Genomic DNA, 12,166 nt, shown 5'->3' with positions numbered 1-12,166 from the left:
CATACATCAATCAATCCATTGCGCTCTGCCAGTTTCTTATACATATGCCGCTTGGAGTTTCAGATATAAGTTAAACTATTGCTATTATGGCATCAATCTGGGATGGAGGGTAAAGGAAATAAATAATGTGCTGATTCTGCAACAAACTTTCAGGGGCAGATCTACAAGAAACTAACGCAGCTCGATGCAGCAAGTAATTTTGCTTCGCCGCGCTGCGTTAGTTTCGAAGCACGGGGATGCAACATATTTACAACAGTATATCGCATCTTTGTGCTTCCCCCTGCGCTGGCGCTCAAACTGCAGCCATGCGCCGGCACAGGCACCCTTGCACCATGGTGCAAGGATGCCTGCGTCGTGTGGAGATTGTTTTTGTGCAGGAAGGGGCACCTTCTGCACAAAAACAATCAATTGAGGTGATTTCTCTTCCAATGCGTAAACATTGAAAGAGGAAAAAAATCGAGGAGAAATTAAAACATTTCTCCTCGTTGCACCTCGCTAAGCATTCTGACGCATTTCCAGAGTTACAATTTCTCGTAAATCTGGAAATGCATCAGTGGACATGGGTGTGAAGTGGGAATACCCACAGCAACACCCATGTCACGCCCTTATCACGCAAAGTGTTGCGTGAACAGGGGCAATATTTACAAGCACAGGTTAAGTCACACAGGGTGACTTTATCTGTGCTTGTAAATATCTCTCAGCAGGCCGCGCCACCGGTGCACCGGCGGCGCATGGGGCTTGTAAATCTGCCATTCAATCTCCCTATTAGGGTTGCCAGCTTTTTGAATTTATAGTGGCACAACCGGTATTTTCATATCCCGGACAGTAAAAAAATAAGCATTTGTGCATACCTGAAACAGCAAATATAAATAGCACTTAAAAATGTGTTTTAGGGCTGCATTAATGATTCATGACTAATAATGTAGATTTTCCTAGTTATTATGACGGAAAGTCTTAATTTTATTAAAGACACGGAGGCGAGTATTATTCTTTCTTATCTTGCTTTTTATTCAATAGCAGCCAAGATAAGTAACAGAAACTACAGTTCCCAGGGGCTCAGGGAATAAAACTGGCCAATGGGGACGTAGAAAACAGAAAACCTTAGACCAATCATAGTAACCGTAATAACAAACGTTATAACTGACTGCGCAGCTTCCTCTTTTCGCTGACGAGCTGGTCAGATAAAGTCAGAAAATAGGGGGACGATTGCCAAAACCAAGGAAAAAGCCAAGGTCCATGAACAAACTTCTTGAACCAACGAAGACCAGGACTGGAGAGTTGTAGACTTCGGCGACGGTGACTCCGGAGTGGAAGCAGAGAAACTCTGTGACGGAGAAGACCCCTGTCGATGTGTGACTGGATAATCACGATGATGCCGGGGGCAGAGCTGGATTCGCTGAAGGGAGGGAGAACACATGTTAGTAGTGTAGTGGTGGGATAATACTCGCCTCCGTGTCTTTAATAAAATTAAGACTTTCCGTCATAATAACTAGGAAAATCTACATTTTATGGCAAGACCGGAGGCTCCTATTATGCTTGTTCAAAGCATATTAATCACTAAAGAAGCCACAGTGTCAATAGGTTTACAATAAAACATTCGAAAAACTGTATCATTGGTCCAACCAGCTGATCTCAGAATGTCCTCGAGGCGGGAGCCTGCCCAAAAGGCCTTAGAGGCCATGGCTCCCCTAGTGGAATGAGCTCCGAAGACGGAGACGTCAATGCCTGCCAGGGACATAACCCAGCGCACCCAACGGGCAAGGGTAGCAGAGGAAACAGGGAGATGAGGTTTGCGGAAGGAAATTAGAAGTTGGGAATTGGAGGGCGTTCTGAGATTAGCCGTTCTTTGTTCATACATCTTTAAGCATTGACCAACACAAAGTTTTGGATGAGAGGGAAAATAGGTGTAAAAAACAGAATTCAAATTAGTTTTGGTTCGTCTGTGAATCTGGAACATAACACCTGTAGGAGAGAATTGACGGCCGGAAATGTCCAAGGCCTTAACATCAGAAACACGTTTGATGGAAACAAGACATAACAGCATAGTAAGTTTTGCAGATAACATTTTTAGGGAAAGGGAAGCATTATCTGGCCAATCAGAAAACAACTTAAGAACTACTGAAACATCCCACAAGCTAGAATACTTAGCCAACGGAGGTTTGGAACAGCGAACTCCTTTTAACAGGCGGCAGATAAGGGGATGAGAGCCAATAGGTTTGCCATCGAGAGGGGAATGGTTAAGAGAAATGGCCGATCTATACAGGTTCACGGTCCTATAGGACTTACCCGCGCTGGCTTCCGAGGCCAGAAAATTAACTACAAAGTTCAAAGGGGCTGAAAGGGGATCGATATGTCGTTCCAGACACCAGCTTGCCCAAAGAGACCAAGTGGATTTGTACGCTTTTGAGGTTCCAGGGGCCCAGGCTTTGCTGATAAAGAGAGAAGCTTCCTGCGAAATGAGGATGTCAACAGGGGAAGACAGGACACTTTCCCGGCAGACAGGACCAGAGAATTTTTCAGGACCAGGTTGTGGGGGAAGCCCAGGGGATTGAGGAGAAGGTCCTCTCGTTCCGGGAGAAGGACAGGAAAATCCACCGCCATTTCTAACAGAGACGGGAACCAAACTTGAGACTGCCAGAACGGGACAACCAGGATTAAGGACGTCGACTGCCGTCGTACCTGATAGAGTACCCGATTGATCATGGGAAACGGAGGAAAGGCATAGTTGAGATGTAGGGACCAGTCTTGGAGAAAGGCATCCGTCGCAAGAGCGGAAGGATCTGGGCACCAGCTGAAAAAACGAGGTAATTGAGAATTGAGGCGTGAGGCGAAGAGGTCTATCGAGAAAGGACCCCATTTGTGAGAAAGGGATAGGAAAACGGATGGCAAGAGCTTCCAGTCGCTGGAGTCTCGAAGATGGCCAGAGTGCCAGTCTGCCACCGCGTTGAGGTCCCCCGGCAGGTATTCTGCCGTTAGAGAAATTTGATTCATTAGACAGTATTCCCATAAACTTTTTGCCAGCTCTGCCAGAGGCTTGGACTTGGTCCCCCCGAGGTGGTTTATGTAGCGGACAGCAGAAACATTGTCCATGCGAAGAAGGATGGAACATCGAACCTTGTGTTTGGTAAGGCTTTGGATCGCAAAGGAACCTGCAAGCATCTCTAAACAGTTGATGTGCAATTTGGACTCCTCTCGAGACCATGTACCTCCAGTCGAGATTTGTCCACAACGGGCGCCCCAACCCGACAGGCTTGCATCTGATTCTAATACAAGATCTGGGGCCGTAGTGAAGATAGCGCGGCTGTTCCACGCATCTAAATGGTCTATCCACCAAAGGAGTTCGTCTCGAGCTTCGTGGTCTAGGGAGATGAGATCGGAGTAAGCCAAGCCCTAACGAAGATGTCTGATCTTTAAACGCTGAAGAGCGCGGTAATGAAGAGGCCCCGGGAAGATGGCCTGAATGGACGCCGACAGAAGGCCGACTATTCGTGCCAGAGATCGAAGGGAGATGAGGGAGGACCGAAGAACAGACCGAATCTCTGACTTGATCGTGGAGACCTTTGACTGAGGGAGAAGGAGACATGCCGTGGACGAATCTACTTGAAAACCCAAGAACTCTATGGACTGGGAAGGAATGAGCATAGATTTTTCGAAGTTGAGAAGGAAACCCAGATCCAAGAGAAGGGACTGTGTGGTGCGAAGATGCGATAGAAGGAGCTGTTTGTCCGAGCTCATGAGGAGAATGTCATCTAAATAAATGATTAGTCTGATCCCGAGGGATCTCAGAAAGGCCACCACCGGTTTTAAGAGTTTCGTGAAACACCAGGGGGCTGAAGATAGCCCGAAAGGCAGGGAGGTGAAGCGATAAGTGACGTTTGACCACTGAAACTGAAGAAATTTGGTGGGCGAAGGATGAATGGGCACAGTGAGATAGGCGTCTTGTAAGTCCAGTCGGACCATCCAGTCGTTTGGTCGAAGAGTATCTCTTGAGATGGAGAATGGTCTCCATTTTGAAGTGACGATATACCACAAACTGGTTGAACAATTTGGGATTGATCACTGGGCGTAGCTTTTTGTTCTTTTTCTGAACCAGGAAAATGGAGCTGAGGAAACCGGAAGGATCGAAGGGGGCGATGGAGATGGCTTGTTTTTGGAGAAGGGAAAGAATTTCTGAATCTATTAGAGCCTGCGTGTTGAGGGAGAAGACCATGGGATGAGGCAGAGTGGGTTGAAAAGGCGGCGAGTAAAGCTCTATAAGATAGCCTTGAACCGTGTTTAGAACCCAAGGATCTGCACTGATTGTTTGCCATTTGGAAAGAAACAATTTTAGACGACCTCCCACAGGGGGAGGACTTACCCTGTTGGTTGAAGTTGTTGTTGTTGCGGTAGTTCTTCTGTCCGCGACCCCGGAAACCTCTGCCGCGTTGCAAGTAGAAATGGGGTTTGTATTCTTGCGAGGCGGAAGCACCTCTGGAGCCTTGGTTGTGGAAGGACCGGCCGGAAGAGCGACCCCTGCCTCTGACGGCCCGTCCAAAAACCCGGGGGGAAAAAACCTTTTTTATGGATAGTTGCGCCTTGTCCAGAGACGCGAAAGTGGACACGAAACTGCTGAGGTCTTTGACCAGAGTGTCCCCGAAGAGAAGGCCATTGGCTTTGGAACCTGGGTCCTGAGGAGCGAGATTGGCCAATTTGGGGTCCAATTTAATTAGGAGACCTTTACGCCGCTCATGGGTGATGGCGGCATTAGCATTGCCCAGAAGACAGAATGCGCACTGTACCCATAGGGAGATTTCTTCGGCAGGCAAGTCAGAGCCCTCTAAGCGGGAGGATTCCGCCAAGTCAAAAATGCGTGCCAGGGGACCCACCACGTCAAGGAGTTTGTCCTGGCACGTGGACCAAGCTTTGTCCACCCCTTTACGGGGATCCTTCCCAAACTTTGAGAAGAACGTAAGCAAGGGCTGATCGATAGCCGGAACCATAGTAACTTTCTCCGGTAAAGAAGGCTTAGGGCATTCGGACTTTAGTTGTGACCTGACAGCTGAGTCCAGAGGGAGGCGTAACCTGGCAGAAATGTACTCCCCCACATGAAAAGCAGGAGCCCATTCGGTAGAATTGGGGTGCCTAATAGAAGAGGGGTCGAACATGGGGACTCCGTCAGAGTCGAAAACTGGTTCAAAAGAAAAGGAATCCGATTTAGACTTTTTTGAAGGGGGGGAATTAGAGACGTCAAAAACGTCAAACAAGTCATCTGCGTCATCCAAGTCTGTGTCAGTTTCCAAAATGGTGGATATAACTAATTTTTTGGGAGCCTCTGCGTGTTTGGATTTGTGCTTGCGTTTACCCTGGATACCTATAAACCCCTCCTTGCAAGGAGGCCTGGGAGGCACTTTGTCCTCAATCAGATGCGAGGGAACCTCGCCAGTCAGTGATGACGCAGTATTGGAAGCAGAGGAAACCACCTTTTTTGGTCTGCTATCCGCCGCAGACTGGGCCAAGGCTTTGGACAACAGACTCAACATCGTGTTTTGCATGCCCTTGGACACGCGTTTCATTGAAGACTCCACAGCATTTTCCACAGAGGCATTTATCACTTTATTTAAATCTTGCTTGAAGGCTTCACCTTCCTGAGAAGCCTGGCCTCTTACAGGAGAGCTATCAGAGCTCATAATTGCAAACCTAGGTAGTAAGGGGTTAATGTGGAGCCAAGGGGGAGGAGTCAAGCAGAAGCAACCTCCCAGGGGCGTGTGCACAGGAAGTAGGATAGCCGGAGCACTCGCGTTGAAGAGAGCGAGAGGAAAGGAGCAGGGAAGCCCTTCACGGTGAAAAGGTCGAAGCGCTGTGAAAGGGGCACTCGGTGAGGCGAAGGCGCCGTAGAGGGGAAAGAGCGCGAGTTGAAACGGTGAGCGCGTGATGGACAGCACCACCGGGAGACCCAGAGGGGGGAAAAGGAAGCGCGCGCGAAGGCGCGTTTGAAGTTACACCGGCAAAGCGAGTGGACGCGAGCGCGTATAACACTATGAGGCAACAATATAAACAAAGCAACAAATAATTTATGCGTAAAACAAGGAATACACAAGAAATGTCAAGCGAGCAAAGAAAAGGGCACTTATCTGACTGCGAGCAGCAAGAAAAGAGGAAGCTGCGCAGTCAGTTATGACGTTTGTTATTACGGTTACTATGATTGGTCTAAGGTTTTCTGTTTTCTACGTCCCCATTGGCCAGTTTTATTCCCTGAGCCCCTGGGAACTGTTGTTTCTGTTACTTATCTTGGCTGCTATTGAATAAAAAGCAAGATAAGAAAGCATAATAGGAGCCTCCGGCCTTGCCATAAAATTAAAGAAAACAAAGGCAGAAAGGTCATGTTACAAATGAATACATACCATTTTATTTATAGCCCTCTTTAGTGTCAAGGGGAGGTCTTTGCAGACTCCTTAAACAAATGGCCGGTATTTTTCTCCAAAAAAGGTGGCATCCCTACTCCGGATGTGTTTTCTAGAAATGCGTTCTCCCACTGTGGCAGTAAAAATAAAATACAAAGAGGAGACGTGATATCACCCGCTGTCCAACAGGGCGCTGTTCGAAGCCTTCCTTGGAGCAGAGTTGACAACGTAATGCCGACGGCGGCCCACTGTCGGCAGTCAGTGGAATTGCAGCCTATCGTCTGAAGGAAATCTCGAATGAGGCCATGGTAAAGAAGATATGGTAAATACAACCTACCCATGATGAAATGCGTGCAAGACCAACAGCCGCTACAGACAAATGATTGTTCTTCAATTAAGCATTGAGTATACATTTTGTTTTGCTCTTTTAACAAATGAGTTTGCATTTCTTTATCACTCTTGACATCATGTAAGGTAGTCGTCCTAATTGTCATATGTAAATAATTTTATAGGACTCTTAGTTCTCTAAGTTTGTAGGATAGTTAGGAATTAGCATTTCCCGTTATTTAGCTGCCTCTTTTTGGCGCTGATACAGGAAACTAATAAAGTTTTGGGAGGTCTCTACCCCCTGGTTTCGAGATCTTAATACAATTGTGAAAGACAGATAAAGATTTAAGACCAGATCACTCGTTGAGTGAATTACTTAAGATTGGTCAACAGTATGTGTGATATCTGACTACACTAGTTAGTGTAGAAGCAATTGTTTGCCCTTGAAACTATGGATCTAAAACATGAGGGGGGTGGAGCGAAGACCCGCTATACAACTTTTTGTTTATGCTGTTTGCCTTTCACCTACAAGTGACTGTATTGTCGGTCGAAATGCATTAAAAAACAGCACGTGGTCGGTGATGCTGTATGCAATGGGGGGGGGGTGGGGGCGGGGTCAGTGGGGCGGGGTCACCGGTCGAAGTGCGTTCCAAAACAGTATGAGAAATGTGATGCTGCACGTAATGGGGGTGGGGTCAGTAAGCGTGGGGCCGGGGTCAAAGGTGCGGCTAAAAAATAAAATATTCTGTACGATTTTTTGGTCTTCCACCTTCAGGTAGCTACATTTAAAATAATGTGCACCTTACATGTGAAATTAAAAATTAAAAAGTTAAATTAATTATTGGGAAATGCACTACAGTACATTTTGAATCCTCTATTCTTCTTCTTCTTTGATAGCTTTATTTCGGTCGGATGACCATAAAAGCACAAGTAAAATATGTACATACAAGATAAAATACATAAATAATTTAGCACTTAAGAATTAAAAAGTTATTAAACAGAAGTTATCAAAGAAGAGATAATAGGCAATTTAATTCATCATTATTAAAACAATTGGTTAATTGGTTAGTTTATCAGGGCAGACCTACAAGAAAATGGAATATTAGTTGAGGAGGGTAAGTACCTACCTCAACTAATTCCAATTCCAATCTTTATTTCGGCCATTTGGCCATAAAAAATACACAATACACATATACAATCACAGATAAGTCATTTCATTAAGAAAAAAAAATATATATATATATATATATTTTTTTTTTCCTTTCCCTTTCTTTCTCAAGAGGGACCCAACGCCTTTAGAATTCGGTTACGCGTATGCCAAACGTTGGTAAGAAATTTTGTTAATGCGAAGACAGTTGGGCCAGAGACATCAGATTTTAAAATCCTATACATTGGTGCATATTCCCTGCAGCCCATATTCCTTATCAGCGGGAGGAGCCAGTATTTTCGTGCTACCTTGTAGGCTGGGCAGAAGAAAGCCACATGCAAGTCAGTTTCCTCCGTAGCATCACAAACCGGACACTGCTTTGTGGTGGGAGCCGATGACCAGGTGCTTGTAAAAGACCGGAAGGGCAGTGTGCCGTATCTCCATTGGAGAAACAGCTTCCGGGCCAGTACAGGGGAAATAGGATCCAATACCTTCTCAAACCTATAGAGATCCTTGCTTTGCAGAAACACGGAGGATAAGGACCCTTCTGCCTGGGTGGCTTGGGCCCTGGCTAATTTGTGTTCGTGATATACATTAGCCAGGGACTTTTTGGAGATGGTTAGTGCGGCTTTCGCTGGCTCAGTCCATAAATCAGGGAGCCCTATTTCCATGCAAGTGGCTAGGATGTTTTTGACCCAAGGGATATTGAGCACTTTTGGGTGATTCAGAAGTTCGACCAGTTCCGCCCGATATTCTGCAAGATCATTGCTACTCCACAGCCTACGCCAGAAGGCTATGGGTCTCAGGCTTATTTCATCAGCTAACGGTCGTAAACCCAAATCAAGCCTCAGGGGGAGGAGCGGGGTGCTGGGCGGGAGTGCGGCTATCTGTCTTATAAACTTATTTTCCGTTAGTGACAGACTCCGGCAAGACGTGTAACCCCATAGTTCCGCCCCATACATTATCGCTCCCCTAGCCTGGGCCTTATATATCTGGATTAGTGCCCCCAATGGACGGTATGATGAACCAGTCATCATCCGGGCGATGCCCCCAGTGGTTTGTATGAGTTTGAGGTTAGCCCTACTCTGATGAGATCCCCAAGTCATGGTTTCGTTGAGAGTCACACCAAGGTATTCAAAGGTGGCTACTCTCTCGAGCCGTACAGCTCCCAATTGCGGATTTGGCCGCAATTTTTGGCTCGGATTCAAAACCATGAATTTGGTTTTTGCCGCATTAATTTCCAGCCCCCTATCTGTACAGAAGGCCACGAAGGAATCAAGAATCCTCTGTATACCCATAGGGGTTTTGGATAGCAGCAGGGTGTCGTCCGCAAACATAATTGCGGGCACCCTGCTGCCATTTAATTTGGGGGCGTCAGTATAGTCAGTGGCATTCAGATGGGCGATTATCCCGTTGACGAAGAGGCAAAACAGGGTTGGTGCCAACACACAACCCTGTCTTACCCCCCGGCCAACGGGAATCTATCGGTCAGTTCCCCCGACCTCCCACACCTCACTCGGGCGTAATTATTGTGGTGCAGCCTCTGTAAGATCAATAGGATGTCCGGGGGAACACCCATCTCTGCCAGGACGCTCCAAAGTTTCCCCCTGGGCACCAGATCGAAGGCGGCCCGTAAGTCCACAAAAATTGTGTACAGACTACCGCCCTCGAATTTTGCTGTCCTCCAATAGATTAGGTTCAATCTGAAAACCTGGTCCACTGTGGATACCCCCTTCCTAAATCCCGCCTGGTAGGGACTAAGGGCACCCACCTCCTCCATCCAGTCCTGGAGCCTATTCAGCAAAACCCTACCAAACAGTTTCTGTGCCACGTCTATTAAACTGATTGGTCTGTAGTTGGCTGGGAGGAGAGGCGAGCCCTTTTTAAAGATGGGCACCACCTCTGCCCCCAGCCAAGTACTAGGGATTTCCATGCCACCAAGAACTCCATTGAAAAGGGCGGCAAGGTAAGGGGCCCAAACAGTGGGCTCCTGTTTAAACATATCCCCTGGTAATCCATCCAGTCCCGGCGCCTTTCCAGAAGCCAGTCCTGAGATGGCAGCGGTGACCTCGCCCAGCGTTATTGGCTCCCCTTCACAGTCCGGCCAGCCCACCTCAACAACAGCAGGAGATTCTCCCGGCTCAGAACTGTATAGGGTCTGGAAGTGAGCCTGCCACACCCCTGGGGCAATGTTGGGCTCTAGTGCCGATTGTAAATTCCCCGACCCCCCGTTCACTATCCTCCAAAACAGACGTTGGTTTTGGGTCGCTAAGGCCTTGGTGAGTTCTTCCCACTGATTTTCCTCCCATTCTGCCTTAGCGTGGGCAATGAGTTTCTTGTAAGCTCGCCTGCTTTGTTTAAGGCTATCCCCCCCTAAACCCTCCTTGATTAGTCTAAGGAGTTCTGTTTTTGCCCTTCTGCATGCTAGGTTATACCATGATGTTTTGCCTTGCCGCCCCCCCTTTTAGTTTTCGTGAACTACAGGTGAAATGAGGTGCCGCAACTTTTATGAGGTCCTCATGAGCCTTGTACAATTTGCCCTGGGAGTCTTTGTTGTTTGCCTCGGTGTCCAAGCTCCCCACAGTTTCCAAGATGGGGGTTATCCCATCATAGAGCATGGGGAGTTTATTCTTGCTTGTAACCAAGTGCTCCCACCTGATCCTTCTCCTGCTGTTGTCAAGGAGGAGCGCAGGGTTGTTCCCTTCCGCGTTAGTCACGAGAGCTTGGGGGCCAGGGTGAACAAGGTCAAGCTCAAGTGCATTATGGTCACTCTCGGTCCTTTCCGTCACCCTAAAATCCTGGATTGTCGGCCACTTCACTATTTGGGCCAAGACATAGTCCAGACGGGACTCTCTTCCCGGTCTGTTGTAAGTGGTTTTACTGGGTATGTCGGATTTCATTCGCCCATTACAAGCTCTGATTCCGAACTTTAGGGTGAGGGCTGTAATTTGTAGTGCTAGTGGGGTCCAAGCCTTCGGAGGTGGAGCTTCCACTAAAGGCACTGCCCATCTGGCCTCTTCTTCCGATGATAACCCGTCCAGAAGGCCAGGGAGTGGCTCAAAATGAGAATTAAAATCCCCTCCCACTAAATAGAATGAATCACTCGGTAGGTCAGATATAAAGTTGGAGAGTTCATCTATGGTCGGTGATTCCTTTGCAATTCCCATTGGCCTAGAATAAATATTAATAAACACAAGTTTAGCTTGGTTGGGCCATGATAATGAAACCGCAAGGATATCTTCAGAGTTAGCCGACAACCGCGTTGCCACACAGCCCAGATGAGATGCGACCCAGGTCGTAAGCCCTCCTGACGGACGACCTTTGCCTTCCCACCTCGCTGGAATGAAGAATGACATGTAGCCTTGGTGACCATAGTCCTCTCTGGCCCAGGTTTCCTGGAACATACATACGTCTCCAGTCTCGATATAATTTGCCCAGTCCGGGTCACCCAGTTTATTAGCCAGTCCAGCAACATTCCAGCAAATTAGCCTCAGATGTTCAGGGGTATTAGTTGCCGTACCAGAGGGGTTAGAGGAGATGGTTCCAGACTCTACTGCAATCGGGAATTCTGACGCATTACCAACAGTAGGGACCGATGGTTCGGAAAGTCCACTGGAGCCGTTCTCCACAGGGGTTGGCTCATTCAATATTCCAGAGGCATTGTCAACATTGTGGGCAGATAGATCAAAAAGTCTGCTGGTGCCATCATCCAGGAACACTGGATCGTTCACTGGACCAAGGGTTTTACCAACAATCGGGGTGGATGGCTTGGAAAGACTACAGGAGCCGCAGTCTTGGGTCATTGGCGTGTGAGCGGAAAGTCAATCAACCCCATCCAAACCATTCAAACAATTGAAACGGTTAAAATGAAAATAGGGTGTGTCCTGCAATTGGAGATTTGGGCGTTGTACATAGTCCTTATGTCTGCGTCTATGTTCCACCCTTATCCACTCATCATGCGATGGAGCATGGTGCATGCGGATAGGGGGGAAAAAGAAGGATACTGGAAGGGTCTGAATAGTGGAATCCAGTGATCTATTTATTCCTTCACAGATATGCAGAACAGTGCCCGGATCTTTAAAAGTTACCAAGATGCAATCCCCTATTATTGTTTTTCTGGTCTTCCCTAACCAAGGGACCCTTCTAACCATAATAATCTCATTATTAAAATGAGATGGTAGGGGTCGGTTCCAATTTAGCCATTTAATGACCTTTTTCTTTAGGGATTGGTAGTCTTCATTTTCCCCTGATCTTAGATGGGGGGCACCTGCTAGGACCACCGTTAGACTATTAGCTTCTGGCGGCAGATCTG

At 47.4% G+C, this 12,166-nt stretch overlaps 1 protein-coding gene across 1 annotated transcript in view; it reads right to left on the bottom strand.

Annotated features, from left to right (window-relative positions):
• Positions 1-1,067: 1,067 nt before the first annotated feature.
• LOC146801625 (uncharacterized) overlaps positions 1,068-12,166 on the bottom strand; it is a 126,777-nt gene continuing 115,678 nt past the window's right edge. Inside the window, exon 4 of the mRNA XM_085624032.1 lies at positions 1,068-1,396. Within this exon, the coding sequence (XP_085480158.1) occupies positions 1,365-1,396 (32 nt within the window). The 3' untranslated portion in view covers positions 1,068-1,364. The remainder of the gene's footprint in view (positions 1,397-12,166) is intronic.

This window comes from Triturus cristatus, chromosome 8, assembly GCF_964204655.1.
Source record: "Triturus cristatus chromosome 8, aTriCri1.1, whole genome shotgun sequence".
In the NCBI taxonomy this organism is placed as follows: domain Eukaryota; kingdom Metazoa; phylum Chordata; class Amphibia; order Caudata; family Salamandridae; genus Triturus; species Triturus cristatus.
This window is presented reverse-complemented; position numbering and strand designations above follow the sequence as displayed.